Below are 21,214 nucleotides of genomic sequence, written 5' to 3' on the forward strand. Positions count from 1 at the left end.
AATGAGACTTTATTACATAAAGTGTAACTAACATAAAGTGTAATTAAAATTACATTGTGTTTTTGTTAATTCAGACTAAACTCAAAGACCTGCCCATAACTGAACTCCGGGCCCTCTGGCAATCATTTTTATAGCGTACACAAATTTAGTTTTTCTTTAAAATGCGCACAGATTAAATTTTTTGCGCACACAGCCTATGAAAAATTAGAGGGAACATTGGTCCCACCCTAAGTTGAGGGACTGCTCTGTTATGTTCTGAGAGTTCAGTAATAGAATGGGGTTTTACAAAAAGGAAAGATTAGGTTCTTTCTTGTTAACCCACACTCTAATTCTGAAGCCCACCCTGAGAGTATGCTGATTCGCCTGCTATCTGACTCAGTAAGTGCCAGTAAGTTGAACTTATTGTTTGTTTCTTTCTTTCCATCCTTTGTAAGACTAGTATCTGTGTCTATCACATTTATATCAGGGGGATCTATAGGTTTTGTGACCCTATACTGTTAGTGCTGGCTGGGTTCTCAATATTTTCTTTTGGTTTTCTTTAGTTTGATCCTTGTTATAATGCTATAATGTTTTCATGGTATGTGCTAATGTTTTTTTGATATAAGCAGAATTGACATGTTTCTTAGGGAGTTCCCCCGAACCCCTTCCTCTTCTGTCTGCTTTGTAACACACTGAGAAGCTGATGGGTAGTGTAGAGATAAAGAAGGAGGTGCAAAAGTATGCAAATAAAGCTTCCTACAAAAGATCTCGTGTGAAGGGATACAAAATCCCAGAGTTCAGGAATAGAATGTGGGTTTAGAAGAAAGAAGATTGAGATCACGTGATGCAGTGAGCCGGCGTGCACGTAGCTTAACCGGCTCCGGAGCTCGTTCCCCTCTTACTCATAAAAACGGAACGAACGGCGAATAAATAAAAAGCGACTTTCGGCGACTTAGGTTGGGGAAGTATATGGACAGATTTCTGACTACATATCCACCAGCCATGTCAACAAAATCGGCGAAGAAAGACAAAGATAAGGGTAAACCCACCGAAGACAAGATGGCGGATCCCACTGGCGGCGTGCTTCGACAATTCACGCCGGAGACGCTGGCAGAGTTGAAAACTTTGATCACCCAGGCAATATCTCCTAGTATGGAACAGCTGTCCGCACAACTAACAAAATTAGAAAATATTATGGAGGACCATTCAGTGAGGGTGACAGCGCTGGAAGACCGTGTATCCACAATGGAAGACGAGGCCCGCGTTATAACAACGGACGTGGCACGCATGAAAGTGCAATTGGATCAACAACAAGCCAAGCTGGAGGACCTGGAAAATAGGTCCCGAAGGGGGAATTTAAGATTTATGGGGTTCCCTGAGACGGTCACAGACTCTTCTCTATTATCTGTGCTTGAATCATGGCTAGCCAGTGAATTGCCTATGCCAGCTACCCTGGGCCCAGCACGCTTTGAACGGGTCCACCGTGTGGGACCCAGAGCAGGGAATGAGCAGAGACCCAGAGTAGTGATTGGGAAACTTCACAATTACAGGCACAAAACGGAGATACTGAAGGAATTTCGCCTTAAAAAGGATAAACTGAACTATGATTCTATTTCCATTCGAATTGGCCAGGACTACTCTGCTGCATTGACGGAAAAAAGGAAAGTATTTTACCCTCTCTGTAGGAAGCTGGCAGATCTCAAATGTCGCTTCCTATTTCTCTATCCAGCTATCCTGAAAATTCAGTTAGAGGGTAAATGGCATGTGTTTGACTCGGATGTGTTGGCCGGGGAATTCATTAACAGATTAGGGACCCCTGGGCCATCAACAACAACCTGAACATGTGAACAAGGCCAACATAAATTGTGGGATTTACCAATGCAGATTATGGTTTATGCTGTTTTTCCAGACATGTGTTTTCTTTTCCACCTAGCAAAAGAGGGGGACGAGTTTCCATGCATCAGAGACGTGCTCCTCCTTCCTGTATCCTAGTGTTACAGGATGGGTTACTGTTTTGGGGGGGATGTTCGGGAACAGGGGTTACATGGGGGGATGGGGGGGACTTTGGGAAGGGAGGGAGGGGGTTTGTATGTTGGGAAGTGTGTATTTTTTGATTTATCCGCCAAACAAAACTTGGGAATTTATACGGGTTCTATAAATATTTCAGCTCTGATGGTTCCTCGGGCGAAGGCTGGGCGCCTGGGGATCTTCAGGAAACACTGTCGAGACAGGTTTGTTTCTGTGGTTCAGATGAGTGGTAGGACGTTCAGAATATTGTCCTGGAATGTTGGGGGCATAACTTCTCCAGTGAAACGGACTAAGATCCTGAGCAGACTAAAACATCATAAAGCAGATCTTGCCTGCCTACAGGAGACACGACTAAATATGACCGAACATGCAAAACTACAAAGGGGATGGGTGGGCCAGATTTTTTCTGCCTCTGCCTCTGCCACTACTAAACATGCTGGAGTGGCCCTATTGGTGCGAAGAGGTTTTCAGGGAAGGGTGGAACAATTACATGCAGATTCCCAGGGTAGATCCTTACTTTGTAGGGTGACCATGTCGGACCAGGTACTAAACATTCTAATAGTTTATGGCCCTAACCAATACGATCATAAATTCTTTCAAGACTTGGTTAAATTAGGCCAACGTGACCCTACAAAACCATTACTAATCCTGGGCGATTTCAATCAAGTCATGGACCCAGAGCAGGATCGCAGGGGTCCAGGCACGAGTCAATGCTCGACTTCACACAAGGGCCTACCATATTTATGTGACGCCCTGGACCTAGTAGACCCCTGGAGATTATTACATCCACGCGAGAGGGACTTTACACACCAGTCTCGGGCACATCAATCCTTTTCCAGAATAGATTACATCTTAGTGTCCACACCCCTATTCTCTCAGATTGAAACCTCAGAAATTGGTCCTCTTTCCATATTGGACCATTGCCCGATATGGATGGACGTACTTAAAGAGACATCTCGTGTTTCCTGTGGGTGGCGCTTCCCATCTTATTTAATTGATAATCCAGACTTCATAACTTACCTGACGGAGAAGTGGGAGGACTACCTTCATTTTAATGCTCAGCATAGGGAGACACCTCTCCTATTCTGGGAAGCGGCCAAGTCAGTCCTTCGAGGAGACATTATATCTTATGTAGTGGCTTACAGAAAACGCGTGGCACGGGGCATTATCTGCCTTGAGCGGCAATACAAGACACTTAAAAAACAACACCTAGCACATCCTACACCACGTTCTAATGAACAATTGATTTCAGCCCAGGTCGCCCTAAATGCTCTTCTTCATGAGCGTACTAAAAATACTTATATTATGCACAACACAAATACTATAGATATGGGAACAAACCGGGCAGATTACTCGCTTCCCTCACCAAATCAAGGAGGTCTGATAGATATATTCCCTGTTTGCATTTGCCTAATGGAACGAAGGTGACGGGCACAGGGGACATATCTGACAGTTTTTTACGTTATTATAAACATTTCTACTCCTCGGTGGAGGGTGACCAGGGACCAGAGGCAGGGGACTTTTTAGAGGATGCGGGGATGCCCAGATTGTCCTCTCCCATGCGTACTTCCTTAAATAGACCAATACAGGGGAAGGAAATACAATTAGCGGTGAAACAACTAAGGAACCGAACATCCCTGGGCCCTGATGGATATCCCCCGGAATTTTATAAACTCTTACTCACACAACTTTGTGGACCCTTGGAGGCAGAGGAGGGGGGAGCATTTCCGGAGGGAGCTAATCATGCATACATAACATTAATTCCAAAACCAGGGAAACGAGAAACAGATATAGAATCATATAGGCCAATTTCTCTACTTAATGTAGATATTAAAATATTGGATAAGGTATTAGCCAATCGACTGGCCACATTGCTTCCTCAATTGATTGTGTCTGAGCAGGTTGGCTTTGTCAAACAGCACCACTCGGTCCTCAACGTTCGAAGATTATTGACGGCCATTCACAGAGCTCAAGTAACACGTACAGATGGCATATTGGTAAGCTTAGATGCGGCAAAAGCCTTTGATAAAGTCAATTGGAATTACCTATTTTCTGTACTTCCTTACATGGGTTTTACCGGTTGGTTTTATGATATGATTCGATTATTATATACGTCACCCACTGCTAGCATTTTGGTGAATGGTACGAGGACGCCATCTTTCCAGATAGCGCGAGGGACGAGACAGGGTACTCCTCTCTCTCCTTTGTTATTCTTGCTCTATCTGGATCCCTTTCTGCGATCACTGCAGAGAGATGACGGTATATTGGGTCTTCCGGAAGGGGGATCGCAATTACGTGTCTTGGCATATGCTGATGATATGCTGCTGACCTTAGCTGACCCTCAGGCTTCTCTGAACAGAGCGTTAGCCATCTTAGACGAATTTAGCTTATATTCCGGATTGATACTCAACTTTCAAAAATCCTTGGTACTTCCTCTGTCTCAAGAACTCCCAGCTAGGTGAAGGGGGCCTTTTCCTCTAAAATGGGCAACCACTTCCTTGACATACCTAGGTATAAAAATACCAATAGACATCACCAACTTATATTCAGAGAACGTCCTACCACTCTTGACTCTCACTCGACAGAAATTGATAACTCGGAGGGACTTTCCTTTATCATTAATGGGGAAAATTGCTTTATATAATATGGTGCTGTTGCCCCAGTGGCTATACATATTTCAAATGCTCCCTTTTTTACTGTCCTCTAAACATGAGAAGGAGGTGGGGAGATACTTAACTTCTTATTTGTGGAATGGCAAAAAGGCTTGGATTTCACTGTCCATTTTGATGCTTCCTAGGGTCCAGGGGGGACTGGGCCTTCATAGCTTAAGACTGTTCTCTTGGGCGTGCCAAATGAGACACCTGAGTGATTGGTTCCGGGGGACCAGCCACTTTTCGGCTACTCCTTCGGAACTAGTCCTTTGTTCCCCATACCACTTTAGTTATTTGTTGCACACATTACATCTCCCTGGGAGACCTCCACTAGTTGGAAAATTTCTTTTTCAACCGTTACGCCAAGTGTGGAGACGTTTATGTAAAATGCTAAAGATCAACCCAACAGCTACAGCTTACCTGCCTTTCCTGGACAATAAAGACTTTCCACCTGGGACTTCCAAATTTCCGGTATCGGTGTGGAGAACGTCCAATCTGCAATATATTTCTCAGGTGGTAACAGCACAGGGCACGGTTCCACCATTCACGGTGATGCAGACTGAATATCATTGGACACCTCGGGACTGGTTGGCGTATGTCCAGATGACATCTTATATTCGCTCTCTCCCATCAGCAGGGCTCACAAACCATAGTCAGGAGATGATTTCGGAAGCGTTATGTTTAACGGCACAGACCCAAATTCCATTGAAATTCCATCTACGCTATCTGCGTGAAAGTTTGGGGTCCATTTCTTATGATGTATACGCGGCCCGCTGGTCAGGGGATTTGCCGTGTGAGGTGACCGGCCAACACATTCAACAGGGTCTTAATTCCATTCAAACTATTACCTCTCAAGTGACCCTCGTTGAATTGAACTATAAATTCTACTTACGACTATACAGATCACCAACTTATCTGTATCGTGCAAAACTTAGTACAACAGATGCTTGCATTAAATGTGCCCAACCAAGAGCAACATTGGGTCACCAGTTTTGGACATGCCCATTGGTACAGGGCTTTTGGATACAACTGCAGCTGCATATTGCTTCAATGTGGCAACAAGGATATGTTAATCGTCCGGAACTGTTGTTTACGATGGAATCACTCCCCTGGGGGCCCCCGAAGGGCTTTCGAGGCTTTTTGGCCCGGACTTTCCTTATGGGAAAGAAAACAATACTACATAATTGGATTACATCAGACCCACCAACGTTGTCATTCTGGAGAATTCTGATGCTTCGACAAGCATCGCTGGAGCGTATGTCTTTAACTTCCTTGGACTCTCCCAGAGGCCAAGTATTTTGTTCTGTTTGGGAACCCTTTTGGTTAACGTTGACTCATAGAGCCCGTAGTAACCTATTGAACCCGTAATAGATTGACTGCTGGAGGATACTTGTTGTTGTAGAGGGAAGTTGGGGAGGTGGGGTGTTGGGGAGAGGGAGGGGGAGGGAGGGGGGCTGATAATGGTTTGACTTGTGTATTTCTGCTTTTATTGTAAAATCAATAAACATATTTAAACATAGAAGAAAGAAGATTAACGAGGTAAGCACCTAATCTTTCCATCTCAGTAATTGTTCTCTATGAGTCATGTCTATGCCACACCTTATTTCCCATACTATGAGCATTAGTATGTATTGCTTTCTAGATAGAAACAGAAAAATGAAGACAGATAAAGGTCATAAGGCTTATCTAGTCTGCCTATTCATTTATTTATGTTTCCCCTTTTCCCCCATTTGTATAGAAGTATTTATCTGAAGCCTTATACTTTCCTGGGGGGCTTTGGTCATCCTCTCTAATTTAGTTTATTGCCTTTTTCAGTAGGTTAGCCAGTCTGCTGTTGAAACAGAGCTTTTGTGTAGAGAGATTCATTTGTTGCTGCTGATCTGTTCACAGTGTTTATCCTCTTTCTATATAGATTGTAAATCTTCTGAAAGTACTGGTGAACATGAAGTAGGTACCCACCGAAGGAATGTAGGAAGGTTCTATCAGCATCACTGTGTTGAGGATGACATCAGCAAAATATCTGTCATAAGAATAACATTTTTTTCTTTCTTTCCAGATAATCCTTTGAACAATGAAGGTTCTCGAACTCATTCTTCTGTAATCGCAACAAGTAAAACATCAGTTAAGGCCTCAATTTTTCACAAAGATGCTGCTACCTTGGAACCCCAGTCTTCTGCAAAAACTGCCTTCCAATGTCAACATACCACAACAGATCTTTCTTCCCAGATTTTGAGCAAGGAAGACTTTTTGAAAGAGCCAAATGTAGAAGAAGGGTCAAAACAGGACATCCATTCTCAGTCAATTGAAAGCACTTACAGTTTAAAATACCCTGCACTTTTTAATAGCAATGCTCATTCTGAGAGCTCCCATATGAATAGCAGCAAGAAAGACACCCTACCAATCTCACCATGTGACAAGAATATTTTGAACTATGAAGAGGAAATCTTGTCAGTTACTCGGCATGCACAGTGCCGCAAGTATACCAGTATCAGAAAAGCTGAAAAGGATACATTGTGTATACACCTTAATCGACATCTTGGTAACAGCGCTTCCACCTTTCCAGATTTAAGTTGTGCTAAAAATCAAAAGTGCTCTGAGGCAAATGAAAAAGTCATTGGTATGTCAATAAATAGTTTGTTCCCTGCAAGTGAAAGTTGTGATGTTGTATCTTCAGTGGGACATGGAAATATGATATCTTATGTTACAGCTGACACCAGTGAAGAGGGTTTAAGTAAACTTAAAATCAGATATGAAGAGTTTCAGGAACACAAAGCAGAAATTGCAAGCATCAGCCAGCAGGTAGCAAATTATATGTTTTTTCCCAGTGTTGTGCTTTCAAATTGCCTTAACAGACCACAAAAACTAGCCCCTGTAACTTATAAATTACAGCAAGACACTAACCCATCAAAGTTAAAGTTGAGTAGAAGGAAAGTAGGGATTGTCAAACACCACGATCCTACAGATGTCAGCAGTCAACTGAATCTCGGCAGTCTGGAGCATGTTAGTGTAAAGGATAAGCATAGTCTCACCACTTGGGAGCCTTCAGGTAGTAGTAAGAAGCTAGATCAAGTTAATAAGGAGCAAACTAGTATAAAGAAACTGGAGCAAGGCAATTGGGGGCCTATGGTTGTACACACCAAACTAGATCTGTATGGTCTTGGGCCTAGGGATATGCCAGGTAAGCTGCAGCCTTCTATGGAGGAGTTAAGGAATATGCCAGACAAGCTGGATTCCATTATAGAAGAACTGAGGGATATACCAGACAAGCTGGAACCTGCTGCAGGGGTGCCAAAAGATATGCCAGGCAAGCTAGAGCCCACTACTGGGGTGCATAGGGATATGTCAGGCAAGCTGGAGCCCACTAGAGGCGGGACTAGAGCTATGCCCTGCAAACTAGATCCTGATATTCAGGAGTCTTTGATCATGCCCAGCAAGTTGGGTCCTTCTAATAAGGAGCCAATGAGTATGCCCAGCAAGCTGAATTGTGGACCTGTGGTTTTACCTGCCAAGCTGGATTTGAAATGTTGGGGCCCTGCAAGTTTGAGCAACAAACTGGAGTCTGTTAAATTGGAGTCTATAGATAGTATAGATAAAGTTGTTTCTGCAAAACATAGGCCCACAAATTTGACCAGTAAGCCAACTTATGCCCATCAGGGACATGTGAGTATGACTGATAAGGTGGATCCTACCAATCGAGGCTCTGCATGTGTACAAGAGGAGGTGAACTCTTCTGATCAGACCCTTGTTAATGTGAGCAAGGCAGAGCCAACTAGTCTGGGGTCTGTAGATGTGACCAACAAAGTGGATCCAGCCAGTCAGGTGCTTGCAGGTGTGACTGAAGTAGATTTTTGTATTCAAGGCTCTGTTACTGTTAAAGATAAACCTTGCACTTTCACTCAGGACTGTACAATTAGAAGAAAGAAAATCAGCCCATCTGACCAAAATAAAAAATTGGGCCTATCCAATAGGGAACATTCAGGATCATGTAAGAAGCAGACTTTTGTCCATTGGGACTCTGGAATTGGAAACAGGTTGGATCTTTCCAATCAGGAGTTTGCAAATGTAAAGGACACATTCACAAAGGAAATCTCTTGTGTATCATCAGGCAGCATTTTAAACAGTAGTTCTCTTAGTCTACACCATGATGTATCTCAAGTTGAGAATGACATTATTGGCATTAAAATTCCTGACAACAATAGATATGACTTTCCTATCGATGAGGGTTTCTTAGAATCGGAGCAGTCCTTTGGTCTATTTGGAAACAAATATGCACTTAGAACAAAACGTAAAATAAATTATGAGAATGAAGAAGGAGAAGTGAGCTTGAGTAGCCAAACTTCAAAAACAAACCTACCTCAAACTATGGATATTGGTGAAAGTTTGGATGTTTCTCAAAAGTCAAGAAAACGCAGGAAGCTTTTGAAATTGCCACCAATCATTATCAAATATATCATAATTAATAGATTTAAAGGTAGAAAAAATATGCTTATCAAGATTGGTAAAATAGACTCGAGTGAGGAGCAAGTTAGACTTACAGAGGACAAAATGAAACTGTATAAAAAGCTTGCACCTTTGAAGGAGTTTTGGCCCAAAGTTCCTGATTCCCCTGCTACCAAATATCCTGTGTATCCATTAATGCCAAAGAAGATCCATAAAAGGAAAGTGAAACATAAGTCAGTAAAGAAAAAAGTTGGAAAGCTGCTAAAGGCAGAGTGTAAAATTGTTAAAAGAGCATTGCCTACCTGGAGAAAAAGAGTGCATCTTTCTCCCCCTTTGCCATCTTATAATGCAGAAACTGGTGACTGTGACTTGGAATATAGTGATGTCATGTCTAAACTTGGTTTTCTTTCTGAGAGAAGCCCAAGTCCAATTCCTGAATCTCCTCCACGTTGCTGGTCTCCCACTGGCCCAAGGATTGCGGAAACTGAAGTGACTCCATGTGAGCAGACTTCACTTTATAAAGGCTTTCATGTCTACAACAGTAGGACAATCACTTCAAAAGTTGGGAAAAGTAGTCCAGTAAAATCTCAGGTTGTGAAATTTAGAAAGAAGATACTTAAACCCACAATAGCAGCAAAGAAAAGAAATAGAATCAGCCAAGATGAAACAATAAAAGAGGAAAAAAGGAAAACAAGAGGAAATCAAAGGCAAAAAACAAATGTGAAAGGAACTAAAAGTAAGCGTAATACAACAAAAGGAATGAGAGGAAGTGACCACTCTTGTGATGAAATACAGTTGCTTTCAAAGGAGCAGAATCTATCTATAGGTTCCACAGTTTGTATAGGCTTCCTGCCACCTGTTTCCCAGAAAGATGTTGCGCTAACAGGTTTTTCAGCAGACCACCTTCCATCAACACAACCTCCATCCACATCAAATATGCAGGAGAAACTAAACTATTTTCATTCTTTACTGGGAGCAGATAATTCTACAGATTTCCAGCCCTGGTCTGTTATACAAAAAGACATTCCTCTTTCAACATTTTCTTCTTTGATGGAGTGTGAAAGGGAAAAACCTCAAAAAATTATATCCCAAAGGCCTTCTGGTCAAAGTATTATGTTTAAGATCAAGGGGTCAAGTTTGGTTCCAAATAACATGTTCCACTTCTCTAACTTCACATCTCAAGCAATGCAGACTGTACAATCATCATTGGCTAGTAGCAGCATCAAGAGTGAAGAGAACACAGACTTAAAGGATAGGTGCTTGTCCTCTCTTGGAACATTTAATGACTCTCATAGCCCTCAAAACGCAATAAATCCTGATCACTTGTGCAGCAATACTAATGTGTTGCTGTACAAAGACAGCTGTCAGAAACAGGTTGTGTGCTTAGAGAAATCATCAAACCCTTTTGAAATGTATTCATCTCCCCCTGTATCATCTGAATTTTCCTTACCTAAAAACTCGTTTGTGACATCATTAAAGAGTCCAGTGAAGCTTGTAGGATGGGAACACAAACAAAGAGGGGATATTGATTTGTCAAAAAATTTTCCACATCAGAAAATTAAAGAGGCATGTATATCAAAAACCACCTTATGTCCAAAAATTACCCCCCAGCCTACAAGCAAGATTTTGGGGACTTCACCAGCAGCTGGTGAAGGACAGTTGGGGATAGCTGTTCTGAAAGAGTTGCTTCACAAGAGACAACAGAAAGTACAAATGAGTGCTGTACAAGAATTCTCAAGCAGAACTCAGCAAAACAAAAATATTTCTGGTCTCCCTGAAGAGAATGGAACAAACAAGAGATCTCCGTGTGTTACATCACCAAGACGACCTAGGACTCCTCGAAAACCTAAAGAAAAAATGGCCAAAGATTTTCACTCAGACTTTTTGAATCAGCAGAATGGTAACAGTGAGATGCACACTTCTGTCTCTGATTGTAGCCCTGCCATTTTTTCAGATCCAGGTTTTGAAAACTGCTACTCTCTTGAAGACAACTTATCACCAGAGCATAATTATGATTTTGATATCAATGCTGTAGGGCAGACTGGATTTTGCAGTTTATACTCGGGGAGTCAGTTTGTCCCAGCAGATCAGAATTTACCACAAAAGTTCTTGAGCGATGCAGTTCATGATCCTGTTCTTGCACAAACATCTGAGAAACCTGAGCATTTGCTCTGTTATGGCCCAAAAGCTCTGGAAGCGAGAACCCATTCCTCAGATAAAACTGTATGGACGAGATCCATTACATTAAGTCCTGAGCTTTTTGATAAATCAGCTGTAGATATCAAAACAAATAATTGTTGTGGTCTGTGGAAAAGCAGTGAGCATCCACAGACTGTTCAGTTGACTTTATCAGTTGATGGTTTTGGTGTCTCAGTATCTGAGAACTCTGTGAATGAAAAGTTAAAGCTATGTAGATTGGTAAATAAGGAACTATCCGATAGCCTTCCTTTGACAAATAACTCAGAAAGGATGCAGGTAGGACTAGATTACAACAGGAAGGAAGTTGCTTTTGAAGCAAGTCAACACCTATGTTCAATCAATGCCTTTACTGGATGTTCAGCATCTCCAGTTGGGGAGCTTATGGATATGGCTGCTGAAGATTCGGAATTATACATTTCCAGAAATACTGAAGGCCTAACACCTACACCAGACAGTTCCCCAAGATCTATAAATTCTCCCTCACAGTCTAAAAATGGAAGCCTTACTCCTCGCACAACTTATATTTTGAAACCGCTGATGTCTCCACCAAGCCGTGATGAAATCATGGCAACTTTATTTGATCATGAACTAATGGAGGCAATTTATCAAGAACCATTCTTCAGCAATCCTTTGGATGCCCCTGAGAAACCAAGGTAAAATAATTATATTTTAAGCTGTTTCAAAACTAGGCATTGTGTATGTTGTTTAATTGTAAAAAATGCCACATTATGTTTAGTAAATGCAAATCTCTTAAACTGCACATTAGCTTAAATAACTAGTGCAATGGTCTGAAATGAGTTTCTATAGTTGGGCAGAAATTTGAGGGTGTGGCTGGACTGTTGAGAATCTTGCAAGGTTGGAAGACTGGGCATCAAAATGGTAGATGGCATTTAATGTGAACAAGTGCAAAGTGATGCATGTGGAAAAGAAGAATCCAAACTGTATCTATGTGATGAAATGTTCCACATTAGGAGTCACTGCCCAGGAAAAGGATCTAGGGGTCATCGTTGATACGTTAAAACCATCTGCTTAGTGTGCAGTGGCAGCTAAGAAAGCAAATAGAATGTTAGGAATTATCAGGATGTAGGGCTACTTATCTAAAGAGAATTAAATATCCCGGGCGAGAAACCATAGGCGCTTTTGTTATAGACTAACTGGCTTGCCTAAAATATGATTTTCACCTGAGTATCCCTTAGACTCTTTGTAACCCTGTAAAAAAGACAGACAAGAACCCCATTCTGGAAACATATTACAATTTATTGGTAATAAATATAATGAGGTGGAAATTCTGTATAGGACACCAATTTCAGCAGCTTCCTAAGAAGCAGCTGAGAATCGCTGGCGTCCTATACAGAATCACGTCTGCCCTAACGGATGGATGATTAACCACGCCTAACTGTCCCAATTCTCTAACCAGCACCCATGTCACAGGCGCTGGTTAGAGAATCGCACCTGCCTGATTGAGGGATCCCTTGCCATCAGCTGATTGTGGCAAGGGAATCTCCCTGCCATGAGCAGCTGCAGCAGGAGACCCTCCAAAGGTCCCGCAGAAATCAGCAGGAGAGATACCCACTCCCTCCTTCTGTTGAACTCTTGAAGCAGCCAGGCAAGAGAGATGCCCAATCCCTTCTGCCCTAAACCCCTCCCGAAACAGCTAGACAGGAGGGATGCCCACTCCCTCATGCCTCCCCCCTTCACCAACTGATGATACCCCCCCTCCAGAACCACTGGCACCTCTCCAAACCTGTAGACCCCTGCAGCACCCCTGAGCATCCCAGACCCCTCCCCCATTTTCCAGAAGAAAGTTCAGCCAGAGGGATGCTTACATCTTCCGGCCGGCAGGCCTGCCACTCCAAAATAGCGGGCCTTCCCCTTCCTGGTGCAATCTGGGATGCTTTGGGGAGGGGCCTAAGGCCCTGATTGATTCAGATGCCTAAGTCCCCTTCCATAGAATGCACCAGGAAAGGGAAGGCCTGCCATTTTGGAGTGGCAAGCTTGCCGCCAGAGGGTGTAAGCATCCTTCCGGCCAGACTTTCTTATGGAAAGGTACATGTGGTGTGGGGGGCTTAGGGGTGCTGGGGGGTCTATATGTTTGGGGGGGTCTAGAGGGTGATGTTGCCAGTTGGTGGGGGGGGGGGCAGCAGGAGGGAGTGGTCATACCTCTTGCATGGCTGCTTCAGGAGGGATAGGAGGGTGTGAGCATCCCTCTTGCCTGGCTGCTTCAGGAGGGGTATGGGGGCAGGAGGGAGTGGACATCGCCCCGTGGCACTTGGGGGGGGTGGAAACCCTGCTGTAGCTGCTCAGCTGATCACGTCAGGGGGATTCCCTTGCTGCGATCAGCTCAGTGGCTGTGTCTGTTTTGCTGGCCTATATATTCGGCATTTGTTGCAGCCCTTGGGAAATGCCTAGGGCCTCTTAAGCTCACCCAAGCCACTTCCGGATGAAACCATGCCCATGCCCAGCTTTGGGCGAGCTTAAGTGTCCTGATGTGTCTCCCTTAACAGCAAGAAATGCTTTCAATGTAGGCGGCCTGCTTCAGGGTTGGTGTTTTTTTGGTTTTTTTTAATAAATGTGTGTCCTAATTGGCTGCTATACAGCAGTAGGACACCTACTACTACCTACGATCAGGACACCCATTTATAGAATCTGCCTCTATATATCTAGTTTAGGCTGAGTTAGGGAGAGCTTGATATCTATCTATCTTATCTATCCTTCAATGGCAACTCCAGCATTGGGAACCTAAAGACAGTACCAGGCGGACATCTATGATCTATTGCCCAGAAATATGAAAGAAAAAACAATTTAACCATGAATATATTGTATAATGAGTTTGACTATTGGGCAAACTGGATAGATTTCTGCATTTTGTACATGCTGGAAATCTATGTTCTTTGCTGTGAGACTGTTGAATAGCATGTTGCAGTAGTCCATGCAGGAGAAGACTATGTCAGAGTAGTTGGGTGAAATCAGACTGGGAAAAGTAGTTCCTTATTTTTTGAAGTTGTTGCAGGTAGTGAAGTTTATTTAAAATTTGATATATTGCTTAAAATAAAATTGTCTAAGCGGTGTTCAAAGCAAGTAAAATATAAAATTTTTAAATCAGTAGGGTGATGTGACTTAAGACATAAACAATGATAATACATGTTGATACATGTGGAGAGGGGGAGGAAATACATTTTATAATAGGAAAGAACAACAATGAAAGGTAAGTATAGTGAGAGAGATGTGCTCTTCCTTCAATATTATGCTTTGCGGATAGGAGAGTTATAAATCGTAGGCATCTTTTTTTTTTTTCAATTGAAAAGCTTTTATTGAGAAAACACTCCAAACAGTACATAGCAAGTGCATATGAAATGCGAGAACAAAAATACAAAGAGCAAAATATCACACTCCAAAATAGCTCACAGAAATACAATCAACAATATAGACATGTGCAAGTCCTACAAACTAAGAATAACAAACTATAATACCCACCCAGATACAACCAATACCCCCCCTTCCACCCCCCAGGGACAAAACACAATACCCACATCTTTCAATAAGGTTGAGAACAGTCTATACCAAACATAAACCAAATATTGGAAAGGAATATGGATACGGGATCCCCCCAAGCTTCACCCACCCAGTCCAACTCCAAGACCCGCACAAAGCCCTCGACCACCCTTACCACAAACCCCCACAGAGGCCCGAAATTGACGCCACACATGAGCATAGCCATGTAGTTTACCATGCCTCAAAGCCGTTAAGTGATATAGATTCTGCCAAGTGAGCAGACGTTGCTCCACCAGGGCCCACGTGGGAGGAGGCACCTGATTCCATCGAGAGGCAATGGCCAATCGAGCAGCAGTGAATGCTAATTTACAGAACAAAGAGTCACCCCGAGCCAGGTCCAATTGATGCCAAAACAACAAGGCGTGTCGCCAATCGGCCGGAATCTGGACATCCAGGATCCGGGACACCCGAACAAAGACCTCAGTCCAGAATCCACACACCCGCCCACACTGCCACCACATATGAAAGTAGGTACCTACCAATCGTAGGCATCTTTAACTAAGAATGTTTTAAAATTTGATTTAAATTTGTTGGTAGAGGTTTCTTCCCGCAGGTGTTGTGGTAGTGAATTCCAAAGTGTTGGCACTGTCAATGCGAATATTTTTCCTGTTGGTGTCATAAAATAGGTAATATAGGGAAGGAATATTCAGGAGATGTTGGTTATTGGATCGAAGTGTTCTAGAGAAGCAGTAAGAAATGATTAGCCTGTTCATGAATCCTGAGGAATGTAAGATATTTGTTTTAAATGTGAGTAGTGAGATGTTATAAGTGGTTGTATGAGTAATTGGTAGCCAGTGTGATTTTATTAAAAGATCAAATTTTTTTGCTTTGTATATCAGTTTGATATCTTTATTCTGGATGATTTGCAGTCTTCTCAATTCTTTCTGGCTTATTCCTTGGTACAATGAATTGCAATAGTCAAGTTATGAGATTACCAGAGAATGTAGTAAAATGTTAAGAGATGATGGTTCTCGAAGGTTGGAGATTGATCTGATTACTGAGCCAATCTGTTGATGAAAGGTTAGATTGTTATCTATGATAATGCCAAGAATTTTAATAGAATTGGATAATTGAATTAGAATAGATTTGAGACAAATAGGAGAAATCGGATGTTCATTATTGTTCCATGAAAATATCATCCGTTTTGATTTAGATATGTTTAAGAATAACATATTGTCAGTTAGCCATTGACTAACTTTTTGAGTTTTTCATTGATATTCTGAATATCTTGTGAGTCAGTTAGATCTATTGGGTGAAAGAAGATACTACCTGAGAGATATAGTTGGAAAGCAATTGGTTAGAGACAAGGAGTATTCTTAGGCTGCTGCTTGGTCTGTTGCAGTTATGGTAGTTAAGTCCCAAGGTATGTACAATAGGCATGTATGTATAGATGGCTTCCTTCACGTGGCAATGTGGCTTCCTTCACGAGAGGCAATGTAATGGGCTCCATCTCTGGCAGTGATCAAGGCCCAGTTAAAAGTCCACCTCTTTGAGTGCTTGCGACTCTTAACTCCTCTCACCTTGGGTTCTGCATCCCCAACCCTATATGTCATGTCTGTCCAAGTTAGATTCTAAGCTCTTCTGAGCAGGGACCATCTATAAATGTCAAAATGTACAGTGCTGCTTACACCTTTCAGCGCTGTATATAAGTGATAGTACATTACATTAGGGATTTCTATTCCGCCATTACCTTGCGGTTCAAGGCAGATTACAAATGGTTTGTCCGGAGTAGTTTGTACATTTCTTAGAGATGTTAAGGATTACATCTGAGTTGACATGATATTAGAAGTTCATATGTAGCCGTTGCAGGTGTTCGGTTTTATGTGTTTTATGAATAGAAGGATTTTTATTTCTTTTTTGAAGGTTTTGTAGTCTGTGGTTGTGGTCAAAGAGTTGTAGAGTTGTGGGTCGAGTTTTGCAGTTTGAGTGGCTAGGAGGTTGTCGTACACTTTTTTTCTTTTGACATTTTTGGTTGGAGGGTGTGTGAATGGTGCGTGGGTTCTCCTATGTCTGGTTGAAGTGGATTGAACTAGTCAATTGTTCCAATAGGCTGGGCTGTCTCCGTTTATTGCTTTAAATAGTAAGCAGTAAAATTTGAAGTGTATTCTCGCTTGTATTTGGAGCCAATGTGAGTCGTGGTATGCCTCTGTGATGTGGTCATATAGTAGTAAGTAGTAGTAATGTAGTGAGGGACGGGCGCGTTTGCAGTGTTCTTTGCGGATCCAAAGGAGTTCTGTTTTGGAGGCATTTAGTTGTAATTTGTTGATGGACATCCAGTTTTTGAATTCCGTAAGCTTTTAACTTTACCAAAATTTTAGATGATTTCAATTTTATAGATGGAGCTGCAAGCAATCAACGCGTGGATGTGGCGCTGGTGTGAGGAAGAAGGATTCCACTTCGTGTGCAACTGGACGACGTTCTGGGGGAAGAGCAAGCTATTCAGGAAGGTCAGACTCCACCTCAGCAGAGACGGAAAGAGGCTACTTGCAAGCAACATCAAGAGAGAAGTTGAGAAGTTTTTAAACTAGGAAGAAGGGGAAAGCCGACAGTCGACCGAGAGAGAGAGTCGATGATTTGGGAACTGGTATACCCGGAGGACTCACCAGATTGCGGACAGGACAAACCGAAAGGGACACAAGAGGGAAGGACACGCAAGAAGGGAACAGGCTGCAAACTTAAGTGTATGTACACGAACGCAAGGAGCCTTAGAAATAAGATGGGTGAACTAGAAGATGTGGCACGAAAGAATGACATCGACATCATTAGCATCACGGAAACATGGTAGACTGATGAAAGTGTCTGGGACACAGTGCTACCGGGATACAAACTATACCACAGAGACAGAGTGGCTCAAAAGGGAGGAGGCATTGCCATATACGTCAAAGAGGGAATTGAATTTACTGGAGAGAACTGAATGAATACTTCTGCTCAGTCTTCACCTGTGAGGCACCGGGACACGGTCCGCAGTTGAAGGCAACACAAAGCACAGAAGACCCGTTTCAGAATTTTGAGTTCACACCAGGTGAAGTTTACAGTGAACTGGCAAGACTCAAGGTGAACATAGCCATGGGACCAGACAATTTGCACCCAAGAGTGCTCAGAGAATTGAGCAATGTCCTGGCGAAACAGTTGGCTGGGCTATTCAATCTCTCCCTAAGTAAGGGAAAAGTTCCCCTGGACTGGAAATTAGCTAATGTCGTTCCTCTGCATAAAAAGGGTTGCAGGGCAGAGGCTGCGAATTATAGACCGGTGAGTCTCACATCAATAGTGTGCAAACTCATGGAAACACTAATTAAAAGCAAATTGGACATGATCTTGAATGAAGGGAATCTTCGGGATCCCAGTCAGCATGGATTCACCAAGGGTAGGTCCTGCCAATCCAATCTCATCAGCTTCTTTGACTGGGTAACAAGAAAGTTGGACTTGGGTGAGTCTTTGGACGTCGTGTACCTGGACTTCAGTAAAGCTTTTGACAGTGTCCCACACCGCAGGCTGCTAAGCAAGATGGAATCGATGGGGTTAGGAGAGACACTAACTGCATGGATCAATGATTGGCTGAGTGGCAGACTTCAGAGGGTGGTGGTTAATGGTACCCTCTCTAAAACATCGGAGGTGACCAGTGGAGTGCCGCAGGGCTCGGTCCTGGGTCCACTCCTTTTCAACATATTCATAGGGGATCTGACTCAAGGGCTTCAAGGTAAAATAACACTATTCGCCGATGACGCCAAACTATGTAATATAGTAAGTGAATGCAGTTTACAGAATTATATGGCGCAGGACCTGCTTACATTGGAAAGTTGGTCCTCAACCTGGCAGCTAGGCTTCAATGCTAAGAAATGTAAGGTCATGCACCTCGGAAGCGGAAATCCATGCAGGACATACTTCTTGAACGGAGAAACTTTAACTAGGACTTCAGCAGAACGAGATTTAGGAGTAATCATCAGTGCAGACATGAAAACTGCCAATCAAGTGGAGAAGGCTTTATCTAAGGCAAGGCAGATATTGGGTTGTATCAATAGAAGTTTCGTCAGCCGAAAGCCTGAAGTCATAATGCATAATACAGGGCCATGGTGAGACCTCATCTGGAGTACTGTGTGCAATTCTGGAGGCCACATTACAGTAAAGATGTGTGCAGAATTGAATCAGTTCAGCGGACGGCCACCAGGATGATCTCGGGGCTCAAGGGTCTCTCGTACGAAGAGAGACTGAACAAATTGCAGCTCCACACTCTCGAGGAATGTAGGGAGAGGGGAGACATGATCGAAACATTTAAGTACCTCATGGGACGTGTCGAAGTGGAAGATGATATTTTCTTTCTCAAGGGACCCTCGGCCACAAGAGGGCACCCGCTCAAACTCAGGGGCGGAAAATTTCATGGCAACACCAGAAAGTATTTCTTCACAGAGAGAGTGGTTGATCATTGGAACAAGCTTCCAGTGCAGGTGATCGAGGCAGACAGCGTGCCAGACTTTAAGAATAAATGGGATACCCATGTGGGATCCCTACGAGGGTCAAGATAAGGAAATTGGATCATTAGGGCATAGACAGGGGGTGGGTAAGCAGAGTGGGCAGACTTGATGGGCTGTAGCCCTTTTCTGCCGTCATCTTCTATGCCACAATGGACAGATAAGTTAGAGTCTCTATGGATCAAAATTCCAGGAACAAATGGACCAGAAATGAGGATAGGCATCTACTACCGACCCCAAGGGTAGGCAGAAGAAATTGATGAAGAAATGACAGATGAGATTGAATGCAACTGCAAGGGAGGCAATGCAGTTGTCATGGGCGACTTTAACTATCCAGGGACAGAATGGAACCTAGGCATCTCCGGCTGTGCTAGAGAGACCAAGTTCCTAGAAACTGTAGGTGATTGCTTCCTGGAACAACTTGTCAGGGAAAACACAAGAGGAAATGCAATTCTGGACTTAGTTCTAAATGGGCTGCGAGGACCGGCACAGGATGTAGAAGTAGAAGGGACGCTGGGAAACAGCGATCACAATATGATCCACTTCAACCTGGAAATAGGGGTAAAACATCGGCCCAGAACGACGGCAACGGCCCTAAACTTCCGGAAAGGAAACTACGAAGGGATGAGACGCATGGTGGGGAAGAAAATTAAGAAGAGGATAAACAATAGAAGAATGCTAGAGCAAGCTTAATCTCTTAGGGTACGGTCACCGAGGCGCAAAATCTATATATGCCACGTATCAACAAGGGATCAAAGAGGAAAAAGAATAAAGAACCAGTGTGGCTCACTGTAAACATAGAAACATAGAAACATAGAAATAGACGGCAGATAAGGGCCACGGCCCATCTAGTCTGCCCACTCTAATGACCCTCCCCTACCTTTGCCTAGTGAATAGAGCCCACGTGTCGATCCCATTTGGCCTTAAAATCAGGCACGCTGCTGGCCTCAATCACCTGCAGTGGAAGACTATTCCAGCGATCAACCACCCTTTCAGTGAAAAAGAATTTCCTGGTGTCACCTCGTAGTTTCCCGCCTCTGATTTTCCACGGATGCCCTCTTGTTGCCGTGGGTCCCTTGAAAAAGAAGATATCTTCTTCCGCTACGATGCGGCCCGTGAGATACTTGAACGTCTCGATCATGTCCCCCCTCTCTCTGCGCTCTTCAAGCGAGTATAGCCGCAGTTTGTCTAACCTCTCTTCGTACGGGAGATCTTTGAGTCCCGAGACCATCCGGGTGGCCAGTCTCTGAACCGACTCCAATCTCAGCACATCTTTGCGATAATGTGGTCTCCAGAATTGCACACAGTATTCCAGGTGGGGCCTCACCATGGATCTATACAATGGCATAATGACTTCCGGCTTACGGCTGACGAAACCCCTGCGAATGCAACCTAGGATCTGTCTTGCCTTGGATGAGGCCTGCTCTACCTGGCTGGCAGCCTTCATGTCCTCACTGACGATCACCCCCAAGTCCCGTTCTGCAACCGTTCTTGTTAGGATCTCACCATTAAGAGTATAAGTCTTGTATGGATTGTGGTTGCCTAGGTGCATGACTTTGCATTTTTTGGCATTGAAGCTGAGTTGCCAGGTCCTAGACCAGCGCTCCAGTAGGAGTAGGTCGTGCATCATGTTGTCGGGCATTGAATCTTCGTCCGTTGTGCATTTTCCCACTACATTACTTAGTTTGGCGTCATCGGCGAATAATGCTATTTTACCTCGAAGCCCTTCTGCCAAGTCTCTTATAAAGATGTTGAATAGGGTCGGTCCCAAGACCGAACCCTGTGGCACTCCACTGATCACCTCCGTCATTTCTGAGGGGGTGCTGTTCACCACTACCCTTTGAAGCCTACCACCAAGCCAGTTCCTAACCCATTTCGTCAATGTGTCACCTAATCCTA

General features: G+C 43.4%; 1 protein-coding gene across 4 annotated transcripts in view; it reads left to right on the forward strand.

Annotated features, from left to right (window-relative positions):
• REV3L (REV3 like, DNA directed polymerase zeta catalytic subunit) overlaps nt 1-21,214 on the forward strand; it is a 696,072-nt gene that overhangs the window by 335,845 nt on the left and 339,013 nt on the right. For all 4 annotated transcript variants that reach the window (XM_033939819.1, XM_033939820.1, XM_033939822.1 and 1 more), the window contains one exon: nt 6,715-11,950. In XM_033939819.1, coding sequence (XP_033795710.1) covers nt 6,715-11,950 — 5,236 coding nt within the window. The remainder of the gene's footprint in view (nt 1-6,714; nt 11,951-21,214) is intronic.

The sequence above is a fragment of the Geotrypetes seraphini genome, chromosome 3 (assembly GCF_902459505.1).
Source record: "Geotrypetes seraphini chromosome 3, aGeoSer1.1, whole genome shotgun sequence".
Taxonomy (NCBI): Eukaryota; Metazoa; Chordata; class Amphibia; order Gymnophiona; family Dermophiidae; genus Geotrypetes; species Geotrypetes seraphini.